The following is a 26,544-nucleotide window of genomic DNA, read 5'->3' as shown; positions in this document are numbered from 1 at the left end:
ACTGAAAAGTCGAATGAGAGGGAGAAGATGGAGGAAAATGCATACAGAGTGGGATCAGGAAGTGAATATGAAGGAGGATAATGTTATATAAAATGGGAGAATGAAAATTACTAAAAGATGCCCTTAAATAACAAACCCTTCCAATCTGACTAAATAAAGATAAGATTCAATATATAGACATTCAATATGTATGCAATTCTTCCAAAATCAAATATACTGCACTGAAGAGCATCACGCTGCCATGCTGGCAAGAAAAGTGAATTCTGAATCAACAGGACCCTAGGTTCAAATCTGAGTTGACATTTATTACCTGTACGAGCCTGAACAATTCACATTAGTTCTTTGGGACTCATCTAAATGCTCTCTAGATTCTTCCATATATAAATCTATAATACTAAGCTCCTTTCTTGATACTTCATGATGGCTTGGTTGATTTGTATGGAGGTAATCTTTGATTTTTCAAAGCATGTAAAGGATAGAATCCAGCAGCAGCAATACAAGATAAAAAAGTTTATTGATCCAGTGGTGCAGGGGAGAGAGCACAGGACTTGGAATCAGAAAGGCTCATTTTTGTGAGTTCAAATCCAGTCTGAGACACTTAATAGTCATGTGACACTGAGTAAGTCACTTAATTCTGTTAGCCTTAGTTCCTCATCTGCAAAATTGGCTAGAGAAGGAAATGGCAAATCATTTCAGTATCTTTGCCAAGAAAATCCTAAATGGTATCACAAAGAGCTGTACACAATCAAAATGACTCAACAAGAGATTATTTTCTGTCCTCTGGAAACTAGAAATGTGAAGAGATACATCACTCAGGATTATAGGGCAAAAAATGTTTTTGCAACAGCTATGTTTCAAGACCATCTATTAAGTCAAAGAGAACAAGAGCAATCTGCATTATCAACAAACAGTTATTAAGAACTTAATAGATACCAGGCATTATGCTAAGCAGTGAGGATAGTTCCCCGCCTCAAAAAAGGGTGGGGAGGGACGCAAAATAGTTATCGGTCCTCACAGAGATTAGTCTAATAGGGCAGGCAAACGACTAAATACAAACAAGATTTAGAAAGGATAACTTGAATATAATCTCAGAGTGTCTAGAGAGTTCATGGCAGAAAGTGAGATTTCGGAAGGAAGTCAAGGAAGACAAAGGATGCAGATGAAGAGAAGAAACATTAAGATATGTAGAAATGTCAGTAAAAATACACAGAGGAGTTAGATGGGATTGTTTTATGTGAAAGTTTAAGATGATTGAAGCGACTTGTCACAGTAACAAATCACAGGTGGCTGTTTTAAAGTCTAACCCTCACAGTCCCTTATAAGAGTTATAATCATTCCCATCTATTTAAAATCCAAAAAATAGAAGCACATAAATAAAATTTTCAAATCTTTACAAAAAAAAAAAAAAAAAAGAAAAAAACACAGCCCTAAACTTGATTTCTTGCATCAATGGGCTGCACTATCCTAATTTTTTTTCTGTTGAAAACATACATAGAGAAAAATACAGCATAAAAAAAGAGGAGAAAGAGAACATTCCATTTAATGATGTTTTCAGGTCCACATTCAAGGTAAATTTTAACTGATCAGATATGCACTTGATACAAGAAACTCTGCATTATTTTTCATGCATGGTCAGGAATACCATTATAAGTCAACCAAAAATAACTAACACTTTAAATGCAGTTCTATAACTCATGGACTTAAAATCTGAAATGATACTATCTTAAATATTGTAACTTTGGAGATCCCATAATCTCAAAAAAAAAAAAAAGTTTTTAGATTTAGATTTGGGCATTTCAATATTTCCAGAAACATCTTGGTATCTTTATATTAAATTCAAAGCAATGTTATCAGAATGACTTTAACTTTGTCATTACAGGGTAAAATAATAAGACTACTGGTTAACTAGGATTCTGAGACTTAGAATCCATTAATAGAAGTAATAATCCAACTGTCTTGATCAGACCACATCTGGAATCTCAAGTTCAATTCTGAACACCACATATTATGAAGGTCACTGACTTACTGGAGCTCATTCAGGTCAATCAAGATGTCAGAAAAGAGGAAACTAGGAACATTTCACCTGAAAAAGACTTAGGAGGAATACAAGAGCTGACTTCATATATTTGGAGGATAGCCACGTAGAAGAATGTTTAAATATTTCTCCTTGGCTACAGAAGGTAGAATGGAGAAATATTTCAGAGAAAAAAATTGATTAAGATCTATCCAGAATCAGAAAACTCTTTGAATACAATTGTGGTGTGTGAGAATAGCCTAGTACTTGTCAGATCTTAGCTGAACACTTGTCAGATCTATGAAGATTATAGTTCAAATAAAATACAAACTTCAGGGGATGGAATTTAAAGTATTTAGAGATGTTAGAATTAGCCATTCCAGGCTTATTTCACATTATTCTCTTGACACACCCTATGCAAATTGACTTGTTCATTCTTTCCTGAACTCTCATACATCCTTTGAGTGAATGGTTTTCCACATCTGCAATGTACTTTTATTTCATCCCCTAAGCTTAGAAATCCTAAAACTTCCTTCCAGGATTGTCTAATATGGTCTCCTCCCTTACAGGAAATCTTTCATTTGTTTTGAATTCTCCATGCTTAGCATATAAACAAATGCTTTCTGAACTGATTTTAACAGGTAATCTGAGAGTTCTTCTAGCTCTGAGAAGTTGTAATTATGATTATATTCCCTTGACTTCCAAATCAAGTAATGAACAGCCCATTAATGTGAATTCTTTGTATTAAAGCTCCTACACACATACACATCCACACACCCACAGTCTTATGGATCAAGTGTGTGTGGAATTCCAATATAATCTTAGAGTTGCCCAGGGACTGAAGCTATAAGTGACTTAACTAATAATCACACAGATAGTAGGTGCCAGAGGGATAGTATGTGCTATAGGATATTCCTGTTTCCAAAACTGACTCTCTATCCATGACACTATGTTACCTTTCTTGCTCAGCACTTAAAAAGTACCTATTTTATTTTATTTTTATAATATTATTTTTCAAAATACATGCAAATTATCCCCCACCCTATCTCTCTCCTACATAGCAAGTAATCCAATATAGGTTAAACATGTGCAATTCTTCTAAACATATTTCCACATTTATTATGCCGTGCAGGAAAAATCACATTAAAAGGGAAAAAATGAGAAAGAAAAAAAACAAGCAAATGAACAGCAGCAACAACAAAAAAGGTGAAAATACTATTCTGTAATCCACATTCACATCTCCAAAGTCCTCTCTCTGGATTCAGATGATTGTTCCTAACAAGTCTATCAGAATTGCCTTGAATCACCTCATTGTTGAAAAGAACCACATCCATCAGAGTTGATTATCACATAATCATCTTGTTACTGTGTATAATGTTCTCTCAGTTTTACTCACTTCACTTAGCATAGGTTCATGTAAGTCTTTCCAGGCCTTACTGAAATCAGACTATCATTTCTTACAGAACAATAATATTCCATAACATTCATATACCATAACTTATTCAGCTCTTCCCAGTTAACTGAGGGGCATCCATACAATTTCCAGTTCCTTACCACTATAAAAAAAAAAAAGGCTGCTACAAATATTTTTGCACATGTGAGTCCTCTTACTTCTTTTATGATCTCTAGGATACAGATCCAGTAGAGACACTGCTGGATCAAAAGGTATGCACAGTTTGATAGCCTTTTGGGCATAGTTCCAAATTGCTCTCCAGAATGGTTGCGTTACTTCACAGCTCCACTAGCAATATTTTAGAGTCTGTTTTCCCATACCCTTCAAACATTTGTCATTATCTTTTCCTGCCACCTTATCCAATCTGAGAGGTGTGAAGTGGTACCTCTGAGTTGTCTTAATTTGCATTTCTCTAATTAAGTGATCTAGAACATTTTTTAATATGACTGAAATGGCTTTAATTTCTTCATCTGAAAATTGTCTATTCATATCCTTGGGTTACTTATCAATTGGGGAATACCTTGGATTCTTAAAAATTTGAGTCAATTCTCTATATATTTTAGAAATGAGGCTTTTATCAGAAACATTGGACATAAAATTTTCCCACAGTTTTCTGATCCCCATTTTAAGAATATCTGGCCCCACAGCTCTCTTTGTAGTGGCCAGAAACTGGAAACAGAGTGCTTGTCCATCAATTGGAGAATGGCTGAATAAATTGTGGTATATGAATATTATGGAATATTATTGTTCTGCAAGAAATGACCAGAAGGAGATTTCAGAAAGGCCTGGAGAGACTTACATGAACTGATGCTGAGTGAAATGAGCAGGACCAGGAGATCATTGTATACTTAGACATTGTATACTATATGATGATCAATTCTGATGGCCATGACCCTCTTTGGCGATGAGATGAACCAAATTAGTTGCAATAGAGAAGTAATGAATTGAACCAGCTATACCCAGTGAAAGAACTCTGGGAGATGACTATGAACCACTATTCCCAATCCCTCTATTTTTGTCCACCTGCATTTTTGATTTCCTTCACAGGTTAATTGTACACTATTTCAAAGTCCGATCCTTTTTGTACAGCAAAATAACTGTTTGGACGTGTAGACATATATTGTATTTAACTTATATTTTAACATGTTTAACATGTATTGGTCAACCTGCCTTCTGGGGGAGGGAAGGGGGGAAGGAAGGGAAAAATTGGAACAAAGGGTTTTGCAACTGTCAATGCTGAAAAATTACCCATGCATATATCTTGTAAATAAAAAGTTATAATAAAAATAATTTTAAAAAAAAGAATATCTGGCCCCAAACAGTAAAAACAATGGCAAGAAGTAGATACTCAAGCCATACACGAGCTTGGCTCAATTGACATCTAATTACCAAATGAGGTAAACTGCAAAAACTTCAGGAATTTTTTTTATTAAACTTTTTTATTTACAAAGCATATGCATGGTAATTTTTCCAAAATTGACCCTTGCATAACCTTTTATTGCAAATTTCCCTTTTTCCCCCTCACTTCCCCCATCTGGCAGGTAGTCCAATATATGTTAAATATGTTGAAATACATGTTAGATCCAATATGTGAATACATATAGTTATCTTATTGTGCAATTCTTTTTTTAAAACAACTTTATTACTCTCAAATTCTACATATACTACAAAAATATAGAATAAACTTTTAATTCTTTCTGAAATTAGGGAGATAACTTCACTAAACTGCTACTTTGCTATCTCACTGAGTATGGAAGTAGCCTTTAATTTTTCATGTGGGTGAAGTAAAAGCTCTGACATGTATTATCAAACTAGGAAGTCTTCAAGTACAAAAATAATGTTTATGTTTGAAATAAGGATAGAGATTAGACCTGAGATTTTAGTGATATTTGGCTGTTCCTGAATTAGGAAACTTCTCTTTACTATTAAAGGCAATTTATAGCCTTAGAGAGCTGCCTTGATCAGCAAGTTAAATGCTTTTACTTAGAATCACAAAGTTAACAGTCTTAGAAAGACAATTTGAACTCTGGTATTGCTGATTCCAAGGGTATCGCTCTACTTATTTCCACTATTGTATCTTTTGATCACTAGGAGAAGTACAAATCTCAAGCCTAGCATTTGCCACCCTCCACAATCTGATCAGAGACTGCCTTTCTAGACTTACTTTATATTGCTCATCTCCATGCACTTTCTATTCCACACAAACTGGACTATTTGAGTCATCTCAAATTTGACTTTCCATCTCCTTTCTCCATTTCAGAAATTGCCTTCATTTTCAGCTCCACTTTGTAATATCCTTAGCTTCAACAAAGCCTTGGTACAGATGCCATATCCATGCCTTTCCTTTCTCAATCTCAAATGTTAGTGTTCTCTCCCATTTCAAATTATCTTTGGGGTTTTTGTTTTGTTTTGTTTTTTAAATCTGTCATTATATACCCCACCCCCAGAATATACAGTAGTCAGGAAGAGACATTTCTTTCATGGAAATAAAAATATCATTGTATTCTCTGCACACAGTACAGTGCCTCAACACATATAAGGTACTTTTAAAACACTTGTTGAACTGAACTGAGTAGTTCAAAATGGCTCATCTATCAAAGCTAGCCATAGAATGATGAGGTTTTGACCACAGTACCCAAAGTAGAGGAATATGCTCACTAGGAGATGAGCAGAACCAGGAGATCATTATACACTTCGACAACGATATTGTATGAGGATGTATTCTGATGGAAGTGGATTTCTGACAAAGAGACCTAACTGAGTTTCAATGGATAAATGATGGACAGAGAGACAGCTACACCCAGAGAAGGAACACTGGGAAACGAATGTGAACTATTTGCATTTTTGATTTTCTTCCCAAGTTATTTTTACCTTCTGAATCCAATTCTTCCTGTGCAACAGGAGAACTGTTCGGTTCTGCAAATAGGTATTGTATCTAGGATATACTGCAACATATTTAACATATATAGGACTGCTTGCCATCTGGGGTGGGGGGTGAAGGGAGGGAGGGAAAAAGACGAAACATAGGCGAGTGCAAGGGATAATGTTGTAGAAAATTACCCTGGCATGGATTCTGTCAATACAAAGTTATTATTAAATAAAATAAAATTAAAAAAAAAAGGAATATGCTCACTAGGAAATTATTATTTCTTGAAGTATTTAAGCATTTAGGAGATAATCAGGCACAAGAACTAACTAATAAACATTCATATTCAGAAAAAGCTGGCAAGAGTTGGATAAAGTGAAGTAGAATGAAATATACAGAATGAGGACAACAATGCGTGCAATGATTTACAATAATGGAAAGGAAAACAACTTAGAAAGACTTAAGAATTCCAATTATAGCAGTGACCAATCACAATTTGTGACAACTGTTCACAGAGCTGTTGTCAGAGAGGTGATATACTAGGAGACTTAGAATAATAAGACATATTTTCAGGCACCATCAATGGTATGCATATGTTTTGCTTGAATCTACATATTTGTTACAAGGAAAGGATCTGATATGGGATAGAAGGGCACATAGATGAGGAAGTTGATGGGTAGCAATAATGATGTAAATAAATGAAAGGAAATAAAAATTTTAAATCACATTTAAAAATGAAGAGGGAAGAGAGAAATTCAGAAGCAGATATAAGCAGAAAAGTTCTGTTATGACCATGTTACATTTAATACATTCTTTAAAAATACAACAGACTAAAATTATAAGTTCATGGTTTCACATAAAAAAATTTAAAAAATAAAATAGTCAAGCATTTACATTTCATAAAATTCTCAAGAGAGAACAATAGACTAAGACAAAAGATTTGAATTCAAGTTTTTGTTCTGCTATTAAGTCTGTTACAAATTAACAAGATACTTTAGCTTTTCTCAACTTTTACTTGAGGAATTACTAAAGAAGAAAAGTTGGGAAAATGTACTTTCCTCCTCTCACTGCAGAGATGAGATGTGAAATATCTATAGATGTGAAATACTGCAAATAGTATTACATATAGTTAATGTGTTAGTTTGGTTAAACTGCTTCTCCCTGCTCTTCTTCCTTTATCATAAGAAATGCCTCATTAAGTAGTGTAAAGAGGGATATAGTCAGAAATGAATGCGATGTAAAAACAAAAGGATCAATAAAAATAAAACAAAATAAAACAAAACAAAATGAAGGTACCTAGTCATACCTGCAAATAATTTACAGTTTGACCTTTTTTTTTATTTTTTTATTTTAATTCAGGATCTGGTTGGTCCTTGATTACTCCATCAAGTATTTAATCAAAGTTTACTATGTAGCAGCCATTTAGTTATAAAGTATCCCAGAAAACTGCTATCTTTGTCCAATCTAGTCTGATGGATAGGAAGCAGGCTCTGACTTCCAATCTGCCCTCTGATACTAGCTACAAAATAAGAATGAGCTATGCAACATCTCTGAACCCCAGGAATCTCTTCAGGAGTTTTATCTATTAAATTAGAAAGGAGCTCCAATTTGTGAAACCACAGCTCTTTAACAGATTACTGAAATATATGGTAAGGCTCTCTTAGATAACAGATTTGTCCCAAAAACTCAGCTTAAAAAATTAATACCCCAAGAATTCAACCTCAATAGAATTATAGCATGTGAAAAAAGAAAGGAACCTTGAGGAATTGTCTAATCTAACTCTCTTCCTTTATGTTTCACAAATGGGGAGACTGAGGCAAGAGGAATGACTTATTCCAAGGTCACAAGGTTAGTTGGGATAGATTGATTTTAGTCATTAAACCTCATATTTCTTGAGTCCTGGAACAAAAGCTATTCTGCAGCTGGCTGCTTTTCTCAGGAAAAACAACATTTATAAAATGAAAACAACATTAAAGATCAATGACAAGACTCAAATGACAGAGATATTCAAGTTTAGGGATGTCTACCTCAATCTAAGAAAATGAGGTTTACAGAGAACATAGGGCTCATAGATTCAGAACTAGAAAGAATCTTGGACCAATCTGCTTATTTTATAAATGAAGAGCTTTAAGCTGGAGATTAAGTAACTTTCTCAAAGTCACACAGGTAGGTACCACCAGAATTAAGATTTGAACATAGGCCTCATAACTCCAGAAACAATTCTGTTGCATTGGATAGTAGTTAATAATACCAAAGTTCACATTAATGCAAAGCTAAACCTATAAACCTTAAAGCAGTATATTTAAATGAATTATATTTTTACTCTCTTTGTAATTGACCTGTGGCAAGTCTACTAGGCAACACAGACTATTTATTAACTGACTGGTATAAACAAGACTTGTACAGGATGAGCAGACATGGATAGGTGGTGACCAACAAGGATAGATGGAGTCCTCATATCCATGAGATAAGATGCACTGAAGAATTAAAACTTACAGAGTAACTGAGCACTTTATAGGCCCTCAGTTACAGCAGCCAAAAGCAATGACATTTTCTCTTTATAATTATTATTATTTTTGCTGAGGCAATTGGGGTTAAGTGACTTTCCCAGAGTCATACAGCCAGGAAGTGTTACATGTCTGAGACCAGATTTGAAATCAGCTCCTCCTGACTTTAGGGCTGGTGCTTTATCCATTACACCACCAAGCTGTCCTGGCAATGACATTTTCAAGAAACAATATAGGATTTCATAACTCTCAGAAGCCTGAATTTGGTGTTACTCACCCACGTTGTGATGGTTTGCCCTCTCCATCATTGTGAGACAGTTTCCACAACACAAAGATTTTCATCTAATTGTAGTGGCTAGAACAAGTGTAACTACAACATATGTATCAAATCACTAACTCCTCTAGGTCTCAGTTTCCAAATCTGTAAGATAAAAAGAATGGGATCTTATGGTGTCCCTTCCAATTCTAGATCTCTAATGATCCAATCCCATGATCCTCCATCAATTCCAGAGGTGCATTTTTCCAGATGCAGGCTAATAAATGGTGAGACTGAAGATTTTTGATGGTTTACAATACAACATGTAAATACTGACTAAGCCTAGACATCTGATTTCCATTTCTAAAGATTCTCCTAAGATTCTCCTAGTTACCTGAAAAGATTCTTCTAGTTACCTGAGAGGTCAAGAGGAAAAAAAAAAAGAAAAAGAAAACTGGGGCATACACATAGCCTTTGTTTTTCAAGTACAATGGAAATGGTGATTGAGTGTTCCAGGCCATGCTACTGTCACCAGAGTTGTTACTTTGTATTTCATTACAGAAATCCAGGCAGACATCTAAGAAAGACAATATCCTCCAAACTGAAAATCTCCTGGGACAGTTGAAACAGAGCAGAGGACAAATCAAAACTGAATGAGGGAGATAAAGAAAACTTCTTTCTTGTTTAAAACAGAACTGAATCAGGTCAAATAAAGTGTCCAGTTAAGCAACATTGCAGAATGATTTTTAGTGTTACTATATCCAACTTCAACACCTCACAAATAGGTGGTTAAATTGTAGATGCTAAATAGCTTTTCTAAGTTTCACTGCATAATAATAGAGCTAAGTCTGTTACACTGGTTATGAAATTCATACATTCAAAAGGCAGATTTTTCTTTAATTCCTTCAAAAGTTTCAGTTTTCAGATAAAACTTGGACACTTTTTCTTTAAAAATAATGCATTTAACGGGTTTCTACAGATTACCCGGTGAATTTCCTGTTCACTTAAAAATTTTTATTGATACCTTTTGCTTTTTATAACAAACGTTTCCATTTCTAAAGATTCTCCTAAGATTCTTCTAGTTACCGGAGAGGTCAAGGTGGAAAAAAAAGAAAATAATGTCTCCTTTACCCCATTTAATTAGCTTGGTAACAAACAAAAGCACTAACAGTTATCACACTTTCTGAGTCATGAGAAAGAAGCTATGATTCACTACAGACAATATATTCTGTAGTTAAAACAAGTCTATGATCTGAATATGCCTTAAAAAATGCCAATTTTTGTGTTGCCTGGAATGATTCTAGTGGTGTACCGATGAAAACCAGAAGTGGCTGAATTTTATATGTATGTATGTAGACACTGTTGTCTTCTAATGGAATTTAAGCTATACACATACACACACACATAAGTCCATCTGAAGATATAGTGTGTGTGTGTGTGTGTGTGTGTGTGTCCCCAATTGAAGTTTGAAGTCATGTGACAAATTCACATCTTTTCTTTGACATTTAGTGATTATGAGACCACATCCAAATTACTTAATATTTCAGTGTTCTTATCTGTAAAATGAGGCTATTACCTATTATATACCTAGTATATATTACCTATGTACCTAGTGGTACAGCAAATAAAGCTAGCCATAGAATTAGGAGGACCTGAGTTCAAGTCTCAGATACTTACTAGTTTTGTGGGCAAGTCACTTAACTTAATTTGCCTTAGTTTCTTCATCTATAAAGAGAGCTGGAGAAGAAAATGGCAAACACTTCCAGGATCTCTGCCAAGAAAAACCTAAATGGGGTTGTGGAGAATTGAACATGACTGAAAAGACTCAACAGTAACAACCTATCTCAAAGAGTTGTTATATATCACAAATGATATAAGCAAAATTGTTTTTCCAAACTTTACACCACCATACAAATTTTTATTTTTATTATATCACATGCAAAATGTTACAGACTTTAAAACAATATACAAATAAGAGTTATTACTAAAACTATCAGTACTACACTCATTAGGAGTGTAATTTTAAAATCTTACAAATTACACACACACACACACACACCTCCAAATAAATGAATTTTTATCATTATTCTTAAGAGCAAATCAACAAAATAATATCATATTCATTTTAGGATTTACAAAACACTTTCCCACATTATTCTCAGGAGTGCCTATTTCACAAGGATCAGGTAGGAAATAATTGGCAGAGTTGAGATTCAACAACAGGTCTTGTAACTCTCAAGTTCAGTTCTTTTTAACTACATCCCACTGTTTGATGATACAACTTTAATGGAAACTGAAGATGCTGACAGTTCAGAGACATATCCATTCAATCTCCAGGGAGAGAAACCAGAGGTTGGCTTTCCTAAAGTATGTCTAGTTTAATCTAAAATGCCAAACTCTTTTATCAGCACACTTGAGACAACAGCTTTTCAAATGAATTAACTCAACTGTTCCTCCTCGAAATTTCAAATCACAGTGGAACCAAGAATTCTTTTTGATTCAGAATTCTTCTCATTGCCACACTCTAACTTGCTATCTGATCTGAGAGTCTAGAATATCTAACATGAAAATCAGAATGGATGTTGTATATCTGGTTATTTGGGAAGTTTCACTCTACAGATGAAGAAACTGAGGTGCACAGTGGGGGTGTTGACTTTCCCAAAGCCATATAGTAGCAAAGAATGAGACTCAGGCCTCCTTTTTTTCCTAAATGAGATCCCTTTCTTCTACAACAAATCTCTCTGATGCCTCTATCAGCAAACTAGGCAGCTGTGGAGTACTTTAAATATGGACAAGGAAGTTAGGTATCATGGTATTATTACATATGCTATGCTGGACTGGGATTTAGTAAGACTTGAGTTCAAAACCCACTTCTAAAACTGACTAGCTGTGCAATTCAGCAAGTCTTTTAACTAAGAACTATCATTCTAAAACAAAGGTTATAATTTGGTGGAGGGGACTTTCTAGGATATAGAAATTAAGATCCTTTGTGTGAGCCTATATTTATAATGTGCATATTATGCTTGCCCAATTAAAAATTAATGGACTTGTATTCACCTTTGGAACACCTCAGGAACACTTAAGCAACTGCTCAGATCCACAACACCCTGGTAAGACTGGTAAAGCATGTAATAATATCCCAATTTTATGAATAAGAAAACTGAAGCTAAGAAAATTAAAAGATATAGCTCTAAATCACACAGCTTATAAATAGCTTAGTCAGAATTCTAATCTGGTTTTTTTTTTGTCTCTCAGTCCATTGGTCTTTCTACACCACAGAAATTTCAGGTAGCAAATTTATGTTTAGTGATAATAGAAGGTGAGAACTAGGCTGAGGAGTTCATTGCTGTAGGTAACTCCCAGATGTATAAACTTCCTCTCCCAATGCAAACAGATACAGTCTTTGTAAAGTGTACTCTTAAATGATCAGAGGACTAAGGGATTGACCCAGAATAACACAGCCAATATTTGTCAGAGATGAGATTTGAATCCAGGTCTTCTGGTTTCAAGGCTAGCTCTCTGCACTACACCACTGGTGTTGCTGCATTTGTAATAATATTAGAATTAAAATGCATTCCATCATCAAAATCAGTGATGCATAAAATCAGCCAAATAGGAAGGAAATGTAGATGGCAGGAAAAACCTGACATGGACTTATAAACTTACTAAATAAATTAATTTAATCTACAAAAGCTAATTCATAATCAAATCATAGGTTCTAATTATAACTGAAGAAGACCTTAGATGTCATATAATTTAACCCTTTTGCTTTGCAGATAGCAAACTGAAGTGTAGAAAAGGAATTTCCAATTCCACACCAGTAGAAATAGTAGGATTCAAATCCAGATTCCTTTGCTTCCCAACACAGTTTCTTTCCACTATACTACAATATCTCTCCAATTTGTGATTATCCAAATAACTTTTTTTCCCCAAGGAAAACTGACCTGATCTTCTAGAACCAAACTTAAAATAGAAATTGAAAGAATCCACTGATCACCTCCTGAAAGAATATCCAAAATGAAAAAAATTAAATATAATCAAATTCCAGAGTTCCTAAAATTAAGGAGAAAATACTGCAAGCAGCCAGAAAGAAACAATTCAAATATTGTGGAGCCACAGTCAAGATAACACACAGTCAAGATTTTGTAATTTCTATATTAAAAGATCAGAGGGCCTGGATATATGATATTCTGGAGTGCGAAGGAGTTAGGATTATAACAAAGAACCATCTACCCAGGAAAACCAGTGTAGCACTGCTAGTTTTAGTAATAACTCTTATTTGTATATTGTTTTAAAGTTTGTAAAATTTTGCATGTAATATAATATATAGCATGTAACATATATATAGCAGAGGGCACAGTTGTGAGCTAAATATGATAGGATGATATTTTTTAAAATAAAATTAAGGGGTGAGAAAAAGGAATGAACTGAGAGAACTGGAAAGGGAGAGCTAGAATGGAGTAAATTATCTCACCTAAAAGAAGAGAGCAAGCCAGTGGAGGGAAAGATGGAAGAGGTAGTGGGGAATGTTTGAACCTTACTTTCATTGGAATTGGAGCAGAGGAGAATAATATACACACTCAATTGGGTATAAAAATCTATCTTGTCCTACAGGAAAGTGGGGGGAAGGGATAAGAGAGGGACTTGTATTTGGAGAAGGGAAGGTAGATTGGGGGAAACAATAGTGAAAAGCAATATATTTTTGAGGAAGGATAGGGTGAAAAGAAAAATAATCAAATGTAAGGAAATAGAATGGAAATACTGTTACTATGAAAAAACTTTTAAAGCAAATTTCTCTGATAAAGGCTTCACCTCTCAACTATATAAAGAAATGAGTTATATTTATAAAAATAAGAGCCATTCCCCAATTGAAAAATAATAAAAAATGTGAAGTCAGTTTTCAAATGAAGTAATCAAAGCTGTCTATAGCCATGTGAAAAAAAAATGCTCCAAATCACTATTGATTAGAGAAAGGCAAAGTAAAACAGTACTGAGGTACTACCTTACACCCATTATATGGAGTAATCAAACAGAACAGGAGAATGAAAGGGGAATGGCTGAACAATATGTGGCATATAATTGTGATGGAATATTATTGCAATAAAAGAAATCATTGGCTAAATGCTCTTAGAAAAACTTGGACTTACATGAACTGCTGTAAAGAGAAATGAATAGAACCCGGAGAACATTGTACACAATAAAATCAATATTATAAGATGATCATCTGTGAATGACTTAGTTATTCTCAGTAATACAATGATCCAAGGCACCTCTGGAGCACTATCATGAAAAATGCTATCCATTCCTAAAGAACTGATGGAGCCTAATTACAGATCAAAGCTTATTAAAAAAAAAAAAAGAAAAACTATTTTTCTTCAGTTTTTATTTTGATTTATGTTTTCTTTTAGATATGACTAATATAGAACTATGTCTTGCATGATTACATATGTATAATCTTATCAAATTTCTTGCCTTCTCAATGAGGAGTTTGGGGAGGGAGGGAGAGAATTTGGAACTTTATGTTGAAAATTGTTTTTATACGTAATTGGGGAAACATAAAATAGCAAACAAAAAAGATTCCTCTCAGCTCAAAAAAAAAAAATCAGAAGTACAATTTAGTTTAGGCTAATCTCCCTGTATCAAGTAACAGTGCTCAAGAAGGTGAAACAGTTCATTAAATGGTGAAGTTGGACAATATTCCATTTTGACATATGGTAAGCACTTAATAAATGCCTAGTGACTGATTTCTGAAACAGATCTTTTCAGTATAGCTTTATTAAGTATATTAGAAATGCTGTGAATTCTCAGATAAGATATATCTATTTTCAAAGGTGACCTCTAGAAATATGAGTAAAAAGGAATTAGCTTTGGGGCACTACCATTTATTTTGGGATTATGGATATTTCTGCCCTCTTCTTACTCATATGTTATCAAGAGTTGACTACAGCAAAGTGGATAGAGCGTCAGGCTTGAAGTCAGAAAGACTCATCTTCAGTTCAAATCTGGCCTCAGTCACCTAAAATGTGAACCTAAGCAAAACACTTAATCTTGTTTGACTCAGTGTCCTCATCTATAAAATGAGCCAGAGAAGGAAATGGCAAACCACTCCAGCATCTTGGTCAAGAAAACCCTAAAAGGAGTCAATAAAGCATTTTGGAAACAACTGGACAATGACTGAACAATACATATACAATTACATAAGTGCATGGTTCTTAGATTCATAAACTAAGGAACCAGAGGGTCATCCAATCCTGTTATTTTAAAGATGAAGAAATTGATGCTGAAAGACTTGACCAATATATACACCAAGTAGTAAACAGGGAAACTCGGATTTGATTCCAAATTCAACATTCTTTTCATGTTAGCATATTGGAATAAAGACCAACATAATGTAGTTCTGGCTCATCTTTCTATATGAATCTGGAACCAGATGCTTATTCCTCAATATCATTGTTTCAACTTTATAACGCTACTACATGCACAACAGTTCCAGGTAAACAGGATTATCCACCATTCTTTTCTCTCTTAGATGCAGTAGACCATGCCTGGAATATTTGCCTATCTCCTCCTACTGAAATCCTTCTTTACCTCCAGGGATCAATTCACGTTTTCCTGAATTTCCATAAGTCCCCAGAAATAAAAGGAATAAAAAAAACTTTCCCTTCTCATATCTTTCAAACCACTGATGTGGATCTCTACAATGAATTTTCAATTTCTATTACTGTTATTGATCCAGATATACTGTCCTGCTTGCCATTTCTCCACATGATATTCCACTCTTGCCACCTTATCTCTATAATGACTTCCCCAAATTCAGAATGCACTCTCTCCAAACCTTTAACTTTTGGGTTAACTTTTGGAATTCCTACTTTCCTTCAAAATTCAGCCTGTCACCTTTTACAGAAAGCTTTTCTGGATTCCCCAACTCCTAGGGTTCCCCTCTCTATACTACTTTGTGTCAATTTTATATGTATTTTAATTTGTTCATGTCTCCCATATTAAAATGGGAGCTAAGCTCCTAGAAGGTGGATTTTCACTTGTCTTTTTATCTTCTCAACTAGCCCAAAGAATACAGTAATACATGCTTAAAGATTACCTTATTTTCTCTTCTAGATAGTAAAGTTCTTGAGGGCTAGGACTAATCTTGTTTCCTTACTATATTCACCTTTTCCTGAAATACTGAAAAGAACAAACTTCTTCAACTAAAACAAAATGACCTTTTTTATGTAGTCATGGGATCCCTGTGTTGAGTGAAATAAAGTTGAAAATTTAAAGGTTATTCATTCACAATCATCAGCCACTGTCTCCAATGATCTTTATTTACAATTCTGCACCACTTTACCCCTGCAGATAGTTATGTAGACATTTATCCTTACTTACAGATAAAATAGTTTTACTCAGAAAAACCCATATCACATTCCAAAAAAATCACACTTTCCTAAATTCAGATACTCCATTGAAAAGGACAGACCAGAGAGTTTTAAGGACAATGATGACTTCCAAATAAATGAAGCATGTCCCAAGTACAGTACATTAAATGCCATCTCACTCATGAAATCTTGAATTTTCCTCTAACTTAAATAACACTTTTTTATACTTCTTTAAAATGCTTAGGGCAGGTAAGTAACACATTGGATAAACTGCTAGCCTGGAGTCAAAAAGACTCATCTTCCAGAGTTCAAATTTAGCCTCAGCCCTTAGCTATGTGTTCTTGAGCAAGTCATGTAATCCTGGTTGTCTCAGTTTCCTCATCTGTAAAATGAGTTGAAGAAAAAAAAGGCAAACCGCTTCATTATCTTTGACAAGAAAACCCTCAAATGGGGTCCTGACACGAAGAATCAGACATGAGGAAACAGTCAAACAAAAAATGCTTATCATATGAGTTTGTGTATTACAGTCATCTGTGTGTCACGTGCCCCAATTCACTGTTAGTAACCTCTTTAGACTTCAGTTTTGTCATCACAAGATCATATATTTAGATCTGGAAGACCTCTTGAACATGTGATCTAATCCTTTCAGTTTGCTGATGAGAAAAGTGGGGATTAGAAGTTAAAAGACTGCCCTAGATCACAAAGATAACAGCCAGAGGAAACTGGAATTTGAATGCACATCTTTTGACTCCAAATCCAATGCTCTTCCCACTGTATCTAGCTGTATCCCAGCTGTCCAACCTCAAATGTCAAACAAGTGGATTCACTTAGAAAACCTTTAAGATCTCCAGCAGTTCTCAGCCTTTGATCCTATAAATAAATTATAGGATAATCCAGGGATTGTACCTTTTCTAAGTTTTTAATCTTCCAAATGCCAAGCATTGCTCTGGCACAGTAATCACTCAAGTGTTTGCTGGGTGAATGGTATAAGGGATATACAGATCTCTGCTGAGATCTCTGTAATGGTTTGTACTTCAATCACTCTGTATTTCTTACTATGTATTAGGTACTGTGCTAGTCACTCAGGATAGAAACCCCCAAATTAAACAGTCCTTGCCTTCAAGAAGCTTACATTCTATGAGGAAGAAAGAACATGTATATGTATAAGTGCGCAGGTAGAAAATATACTTAAGTAATTTAGGGGGAACAGTGGGATCTAAATGGCGGGGTATCAAATAAAAAAGTGGTATTTCAGCTGATCTTTGAAGCATAACAAAGCACTTTAGGGCATATATTGGATCCCAGTTTCTAAGCCCCTTTTATAAGTTCAAACAGAACACATGGAAGTTTTATACACAGTATGCAAAGGAGCACACACCAGAAGCTCCAATAGATGGGAAAACCTTAGGGGAGCCACAACACAAGAAGATGCAGAGTTAGCAAATGGAAGAGAATTCCCCATATAAGTTTCCCTGCTGTTCCACCTGCTCCACAACAGCTCCCAAGGAGCTGCCACCTGCCAGTTCTTACCTTCAACCAGCTCCTCCAGGCTGGTGAGTTTCCGGCTGCCATCAATGGTGTAAATGGTTCGGACTCCCTGAGGCAGGTTCACATTGTCTGAGAGGGAGCGGGTGAGCTCCATGAGGAGGGCATCGAAGGACCTAAAGCGATCACTGGAGATGGCATAGACCAAGCCTTTGAAGTACCTGTCCCCATTCCGGTAGAAGCGGGCCTTTTTGGCTTTCTTTTCGGAGCTGAGGGCCTGCAGGGTCCGGGTGCGGTAGAAACTGCAGTGGGCACTGTGTGCGGGGCTAGGGATGAGCCCATTCCCCTTGGGGCCTGAACTGCTGCTGCCCCCTGAGGAACTGGGCCCCCCTCTCCTGGAGCTTGGCCGCTGCCTTTTGTCCCTCTCCTCAAAATGTTCCAGCTCAATACTCCGAGTGTTGGCCATTGAAATGGTAGGAAAGCCCCTAAACCTCTCACCAAAAATCTGCCACCCAAATCTCCTCAGCTACTAAGTCACAAAAGAAATGGATTCAGCACTGTCTGAATGCACCTTAAGGCTCTGGGACACCTAGGTCCAGCATCCTACCTACGCCTCTCTCCTGGGTGATGGCTTTGAGGAGGTGTAAACGGTGCTGCAGCCCAATGAGGGAGCCCGCCCGGCTCAGGGACGCGGCCCTGCTCTACAAGTGCCAGCTGTGCCTGGTGGTGCCCATTGTCGCCTCCATCCCGGTCTCCCTGACGCTTCCACACGCATACACCACGCTTCCCAAAGCCTTCTAACTCCCGCTGACTGGGGAGCCCCTTGTAACAGCCTCCGGAGGGGCGACGCAGCTCCGAGCAAGGCTACAAACTTCCGAGGCTGGCCCCCGGCACACTGCCCTTTCCGCCCCCTGCCCACTCAAGCACACAAACACACACAATGCCCCACGGGGTGTTGCAAGCTACAGCTGCTGGCTAATCACCCCGCTTTCCTCATTCGCCACTCTTTGGAGGGGAGGGAGTCCTGGGAGAGACGCATCCAATGTGTCCGCGCGCGAGCGCGTCACGCACCCCCGCCCACCCCACCGCGGCCCGGGGACGCCCGCTCAGCCTCCCAATCCCCGTGCCCTGTGGCTTGCGGCTACCCGGCGTGGCAGGCGCCCTACGGCCTCAGACCACCCCCGGATGCCTGCGGGCCGCGGCCTGACCCACCCAACCTTCACTCCCAGCCCTTCCCCGGGGGGGCTCGTGAACCGTGGTGGGGCGGGGGCGGGGCAACCCCTCGTGCAAGCCTAGAGACCTGCCGCCCTGGCAATACCCGCACGACCTCGCCACCCCTTCAAATAAACAAATAAATGAACGGACCCTGTTAAGAGAGGGAATAATGAAATTCAAGTCCCGCTGATTTCCGGGCGAGCATCAGTGCAAAGGGCACGGCCCGCAAACAAACGCGCCCCCTCCCCTCCCCCCTGCCTACCCACTCGGGCTCGCGGTTTTCCCACCCACGGCTACCCTTGGTCTAGGCTGGAAGCGGCTTCTAGCCCGGGTGCCCGCCTGCCCGCTGCCCGCCCGAGCTGAGGGTACGCTAGGAGGAGGAAGCCGCACGCCGGTCCGCACTAATGGCAATGCAGAGCCAGAGGAACGGGCTTCTCCTGGGTCCTAGGAAGCCTCACGCCTCTCACTCTGACATCTACTCTAGCTCAGCATTGTAATGAGCGCAGAAGCAGCTGCACATGCTCCAGCGGATCAACGTAAAAGAGCTCGGATTAGAGAGGGAAAAAAAAAAAAAAAAAAAAAAAAAAAAACAACCCACACACATACACATACAACTACAAAGGAAGGAGACTCAAGGGCAGGGCTCACATCCCTTGGCTGAGCACCAGAAGAGGAACTAACGGATCTCAAAGGCGGGCCAGCAAGCAGAAACGATGACATTTGAATTAGGACAGAATCCATTTGTGAATAAAAGGATGAAAAAGATTCAGATGAAGATTTGAATTATATATATATATATAATGCATACGTATCACCATATAATTTCCTTGCCAGTTTCCCTAAAAGCTTTTCTGATTATAATATTTATTTATTTATTTATTTTTTAAAGAAAGAAGTCAGTTTTCTGGTACCTCTTTTTTTTTTTAATTTTGCAGAATTAAACCTGATAAGTTATTAATCCATCTAATTATTTTCTACCATAGTCCTATTTTAATATCCCATTTTGGAGAGGTATCCCTTGGCAAATGAGTGCAAAGTGACATGTTAGTTAAAAAAAAAAAAAAAAACCATAGGATTTAAAGCTGACCAGCACCTTATCATTCAACCCTTTTCTTAAAAAAAAAAAAAACAAAAAAAAAAACCTTTTTTCAACTAACAAAAATCTTCTTATCTTATCTCCATCCCACCTTCTCCCATTAAAAAAAAAATACACGTTTGTAACAAATACATATAGTAAAGCAAAATTAATTTCTATAGTAGCCATGCCAGAAATGATGTTTCACATTTTGCACCCCCAAGTTCTTCTTCCTCTCTTTGTCAAAGGATAAGTAACATGCTTCATCTTTGGTCTTTTGGAATGGTGGTTTCTAATTGTATTAATTCTTAGTTCTTAGGCATTTCAAAGTTCTCTGCCTTTACATTGTTGCTGTTATATAGACTGTTCTCTTGATCCTGATCATTTCCCTCTGCATCAGTTCATACAAATCTTCATGTTTCCCTCAGTTCACTAGTATTTTTAAGTGCCTGCTATAAGTGCTGGGGATACAAAGAAAAGCAAAAATAACAAACAACTTTCAAGAAGTTCATTCTAATAGGAGAGATGACACGCAAACAATTATGTACAACTAAGATACATATACACGCAAATTGAGAATTGTCTTATAAGAAAAGCACTAAAAGATTAAGAACAGGTGAAGGTTCTTGCAGAAAGTGGTACTTTAGCTGAGATTCGTAGGAAGCTGGGGAAGCCTAGAAGTAGTGATAAAAAAGGAAAATATGCCAGGTGGGGGAACAAGTGTGAAAATGCTCAAAATAGGAAGATGGAGTGCTTTCTTCAGGAAGCTAGTGCATTGGGAGGGTATAAGGGAGGTATAAGAAAACTGAAAACATGGTGGGAAGAGATCATGAAGGACTTTAAAAGCCAAAACATGGGATTGTGTATTCCATTCTGGATGTAAAAGAGAGTCACTATAGTTCTTTTTTTTTTTTTTTTTTTTTAAAGAAGGGGTGATATGGCAAGATTTGTGTTTTAGGGAAAACAATGGGTAGATAGTCATGGTGAGAGACTTGAAGAAGGGAGATCAACTACAAGAGTAAAAGTCCAGATGTGAAATGATGAGGACCTACACCAGAATAAAGGCAGTTTTAGAAAAGCGAAGAAGGACATTAGGAAAGATGTTGTGAAAGTAGAAAGGACAAAATTTGACAACTCGTTTATGGAGGGTGAAGGAAAGTGAAAAGTCAAGGATAGCATAGGTTTCAAGTCCAGGGGACTGAGGATGGTAGTTCCCTCAAGAGTAAGAGGGAAGTTAGGAAAAGAGAAAGTGTGGGGAGAAATCTATGTGAGTTAAGAAAAGTAAGAGGAAAGGAAGACGACACTTCCCCTTGTAGAGACCTTAAGGAGTGTAATCACAAAAGGAAGCAGAGATAACTAGCAAGGATAAATAGATTTACTGAATTTTTTTTTTTTTTTTTTTTTTGAGAATGGGAGAGACAAGCGTGTTTGTAGGAAGGAGGTTAAGCGGTTAATAAACAGGAATATATTGAAGAGTAGTGAGAGAATAGGAATGATAAAAAGGGCAATATGCCAAAGAAGATAGAATGGAATGGTATCACTTGTGCATGCAAAGGGATTTGCCTTAGCAAAAAGGGCCACCTCTTCATGTGAAACAGGGATAAAGGAGAAGAAAATTTCAAAAGGCATCTGAGTGATGAGATGAAGAGGGGAAAAGAGGGAATCCTCATTAGTCTCAATTCTTTTCAATCAAGTATGAGGCAAGATTCTCAACTGAGAGGGGAGGAGAGAAGGGAGACTGTGGAATGTTTGAGAAGGGATGAAAAATCTGAAAAAACTGCTCTAGTGAATGGAACAATGAATAAATTGAGAAGATATAAAAGTGAGGGGTCAGCTAAGATCATGTAATATAAACTTGTAGTAGTAGTTCTAATCAGCAGTTTCATGATTTTCTCCAGTTTCATTCAACAGCATATGAAAAAGAAGAGTAGCTGGATAGTATGGAAGAGTAGATTATAGGAAGCAAATTGAGGAATTAGAAGGTTAGCATATTTGAAGGAGTATCAATATGTAGTTTGAAGTCAACTAGTATGAGGACAAGAGGTAGGGAGAAAAGAGTGTGATCCAGGCACTGAATTTATTGAAGAGGGAAAGTGTTCTGGAGACCTATAGACAATAGCTATCAAATCTTATTCGTGTGCTATTGAATGAAGCTAGAAAAAATCATGAAACTTCTGATTAGATCAAGGTGTAAAAAGGTTAAGATCTGCAATAGGCTAAAAGGACAAGGACATCTAGAGAAGAGATCAGTGTAGAGTCTAGATGGCTTACCAAAGGGTCAATATGGGAAAGCAAACAGTTAAGCCAATGCAAGGGTGATCACTTGAGAAAGGGGTAGAGGAATTAGAGGTAGTAGGGATGACAAAGAACAGGTTTTGGAATTGTGAAAGAGAAAGCGAGGTGGAATGATCACAGTCTGTAATCAAATAAAGGTATTTCAGAGTTCCTGAACATGTAAAACACTTGTAAGTGATGGCTTGATCAAAGATATTATGATCTGTATATAAGGGAAGTGGGGTGGAGGAGTAGATTGTGGGAAATAAGTAAGTTGAAGACTTGGAAGGTTAGCATATTTGAGAAATATAGTTTGAAGTCAACTAATATGAAGGCATGAGTTAGGGAGAAAAGACTGTGATAGAGGCAATGAACTTATTGAAGAGGAAAAGTGTTCTGGAGATCTATGGACAATAGCTATCAGAGTCTTGATTAGGTGATAAATTTGGATTGAATGAACCTCAGAGAAAAGTAGGTTGTTACTGAGTCAGAGGGAAAGCTTAGAGGTAGCAGTGGGAGCAAGGAGCTGTCCAGTTTCCCCACCATGACCAGTTAGCTGTGAGTTATGAGTCAAAATGCCAACAGTTCTGGAAAGAATAACCATGAAAGCTGTGTCATCAGGAGTAAAGAGGTCTCAGTAAGTGCAGGGTTGTGGAATGAGCAAGAAAGGAAAAAGTTTTAAAATGAAATCTAACTTATTACTTATGGAACATGCATTCCAGAGAGCATAGTATTTGGGTTATGTAACTGTATAGTGGGACATTGGGGGATTGAGTTGGATTGAGAGGTAAAAGAATAAAAGAATCAATGGGAGAAGAACCATCCCTTTTGTAATTTCATATGGTCCAATAGAATTATATTACATTCATACATTATAATTCATTTAGTCATTTTCCAATTGAGGGGAATCCCCTTAATTTCCAGGTCTCTATCAACAGAGCTAGGTGGCACCATAATGGATAGAGCACCAAGCCTAGAGTCAAAAAACCCTAATCTTCCTGAGTTAATTCTGGCCTCAGATACTAAATGTGTGACCCTGCCCATGTCACTTCACCTTGTTTGCCTCAGTTTCCTCATTGGTAAAATGATCTGGAGAAGAAAATGGCAAACCAATGTAGTATCTTTGCCAAGAAAACCCCAAATGGGATCATAAAGAGTCAGGCACAGCTGAACAATAACACCACCACAAAAAGAATCACTATAAAAATTTTTTTTCTTTCTTTGATTCCTTTGAAACTCTTCATTTTATAGATAAGAAAATTTCGAGCTAGGGAGGTGAAGCTGGATATAGATATATATATTTAATGACATTTATCACCAAATTGATTTCAAAGTGATTATTTTTTTTTTAGCCATAGCAAAACTCAGAAGACCTAAGTTATTTACAAAGTTATAGTAGGATTGCCCTATTCATATGCTGAGGCACTATGTGTTCTGAGTAAATGATGGATGCTTGAAACATTGAAGAAAATTGTCTAAGAGGCTTGGAACCTACTGGTCACCAGTTAATCTGATAAAATTCCTATTTGCATTTAGTATTTATTTTTGCCCTTTGGGGACTTGAGACAATTCAACACTTCAGAGGTAGCACAATATAGTAGAAAGGATGTTGGATTTCTGAGTCAGAAGATCCCATGTTTGAATTCATTTGCAGCTTAAATAATCTTGGGCAAATTTTCTCTGGGTCTTAGCCTCCTCACTCTTTTAGAGAGTGTTAGACTAGATGGCACCAAAGCTTCTTTTCAGTTCTGGATTTATAACAATAAATGTTGGACTAGGATCTTAGATTTTTCACTGAAAGAATCTCCTAGGACCACATTGGCCAGTCCTCTCATTTTACAGAAAAAGAACTGAAGCCTAGGGAAGTTAAAATGATTTCCCTGTAGAATATTGTTTGTAATTATTATTTATTATATTATTTTTATTATATATTATTATTACTTATATATGTAACAGAAATTGAAATTCACAATCCATATGAATTGTTCTTTGTAACTTCTCAGTACCTAGCAAAATGACTGACATACAAAATTGCTAAATAAAAGTTTTTTACATGAAGGAAGGAATGCCCTAAAATTATATTGCATTTCTTCATCTATGTAAAAATTTGCCTATCTCTTGAGAGTAGGGATTTATTTGGTTTTTATCTTTGTCTATGCAGTATTTTGTATATTATTGAATTTTTAAAAATATAGGAAATTCTTAGTCCTACTGTTCTGACTCCACAATCTAAAATTTTAGCAGACAAGGTAAATCCTACCTAGGATCCAAGTTACTAAGGAGTCCTAAATTAACCTTAAGCACCAACATTTTCTTGATACAGCTGACACTCTTTTCCACCTGAGAAGCATTGTTTGACCTGAGATTTATCTCTTCCTCCGGCTAGGGGTAATACCTGACTGTTTTGAGACAATGCAGATTCTGCCACCTGGGTTGTTTCCTGGTTTAAACAGAAGCCTCCTTAAGAGTAGTTGCAGCTGCTGTGGTTTTCCTAGGCTTTGTCATGAGGTAGAAAATTCTCCTTCAGGATTACCTTTCCTTTGCTTGTGAGTTTTGTGGTACACATCTGAGTTTTGCACCATTTAAAAAAACAAAACCCGACACTGCTTTATTTTGTCTGTTAAAATCTAGAACCATAAATTGGATGACTAGGGTTTTGCCCCAGGCACCTAATTTAGAGGGGGCTGACAAAAATTTCAAATCATTAGTCATGGGAAAGTCACCTAGATGGGAGTATTTGGCTAATGGAGAGAATGCTGGCAGATCACTGAGCAGGGATGAACTCCACCCTGTCCCACCCTGGGATGTTCTTCTCCCATTACCTAAACAGCCTTCCCAATTGTAGTCTCATACTGATGGTTTGTTTTCTCTGCCTACATTTCAGAATTCCATACCCTCCAACTGAAGGCCCACTTCATACCACTTACTGAGGGCAAAGTCTAGTCTGAGCCTGTGCTGTGCATACGTTCCTAACTATCATGATTCTGCTGAAATCATTTGCAAAGTCCAGTTTTAGGCTAGCTTTTTTAGTTTGCAGATTAGAAACCAACACTTTATAGTACCTTAGAAAAATCAAAATATATGGCAGAGAACCTTACTCATTCTGCGGAAAAACAAAATATAGATAAGATGGGGTCCCTGTCTTCTTGGTCTAGCAATGGGCTACAACACAATCACAACTATATTTTGCAATATTAGACTTGGTCAGTGAAGAATTATTAAGCATTTACTATTTTTTGTTGATTTCAGAAATCAACCAATACAACATTTTTAATGTATGAAGAATATTTTTAAAAATTATATATGAAAGTGTGAATTTGGAGGATATAGTCCTTTTTTTAAAGGAATAAACACTCTTTTTGGAACAACAAACCTTTGATTTTAGAGGCAGTTTTCCAATGGTTCCATTATATAATATGTAAAGGGTATCCTCTTTCCTTTTCAAGCTGCAAAATGCTGAAGTCTTTTTTTTTTTTTTTTTTTTTTTTTTTTTGCTATTTCATGCTTCAGGTCATTGTTCACCCTCTGCCAAATTCTTCCCTGAGAGATAGAAGTAATGAGTCAGCTCTCTTCAGTCTGAAGAGAGAGTGAATTGGTGACCATGTAGAGGCTTAAATATTAAAACAAACTAGTAATCACTCATATCATTATCTTTCCTAATGACAAATCCCATCTTTATCAAAGAATCCCTTAAAAGAAGGGAATAAAAAGAGGCTGATGAGAACCTCACACCATACATGCATCTCTCTGAACACTAGAAATAGGACTTAAATCAAAACAGACTATTTTCTCTCTTTAAAAAAATTTAAAATTTTTGCTCTTTTTTCATTTTCATTTCTCAAAGCATTTTTATCTGAATACTTCCCCCTCTCAACACACATGCACCTCACACACAAATAAATTCTTACCATACATCTTTAATGCAAAGTATAATTATTTTGTAATCATAAAGTATTAGGGCTAGAAGTGATAGATCATCTAGTCTAGAGCTTCTAACTAATTTTTTTTTCTTTCAGGGACCCCTTTTGT

At 36.6% G+C, this 26,544-nt stretch overlaps 1 protein-coding gene across 4 annotated transcripts in view; it reads right to left on the bottom strand.

Moving 5' to 3' along the window:
* DCLK2 (doublecortin like kinase 2) overlaps window positions 1-18,950 on the bottom strand; it is a 202,192-nt gene extending 183,242 nt beyond the window's left edge. For all 4 annotated transcript variants that reach the window (XR_007948403.1, XR_007948404.1, XM_051966349.1 and 1 more), the window contains exon 1: window positions 17,997-18,950. Coding sequence is in view for 2 of the 4 variants with exons in the window: in XM_051966349.1 (XP_051822309.1) it covers window positions 17,997-18,417 (421 nt within the window). In the remaining 2 variants the exon portion in view is untranslated. The remainder of the gene's footprint in view (window positions 1-17,996) is intronic.
* Between the last annotated feature and the right edge of the window lie 7,594 nt (window positions 18,951-26,544).

This window comes from Antechinus flavipes, chromosome 6 (assembly GCF_016432865.1).
Source record: "Antechinus flavipes isolate AdamAnt ecotype Samford, QLD, Australia chromosome 6, AdamAnt_v2, whole genome shotgun sequence".
NCBI classification, from domain to species: domain Eukaryota; kingdom Metazoa; phylum Chordata; class Mammalia; order Dasyuromorphia; family Dasyuridae; genus Antechinus; species Antechinus flavipes.
The sequence above is the reverse complement of the archived record's forward strand: the minus strand, read 5'-3'. Positions and strand labels throughout refer to the sequence as shown.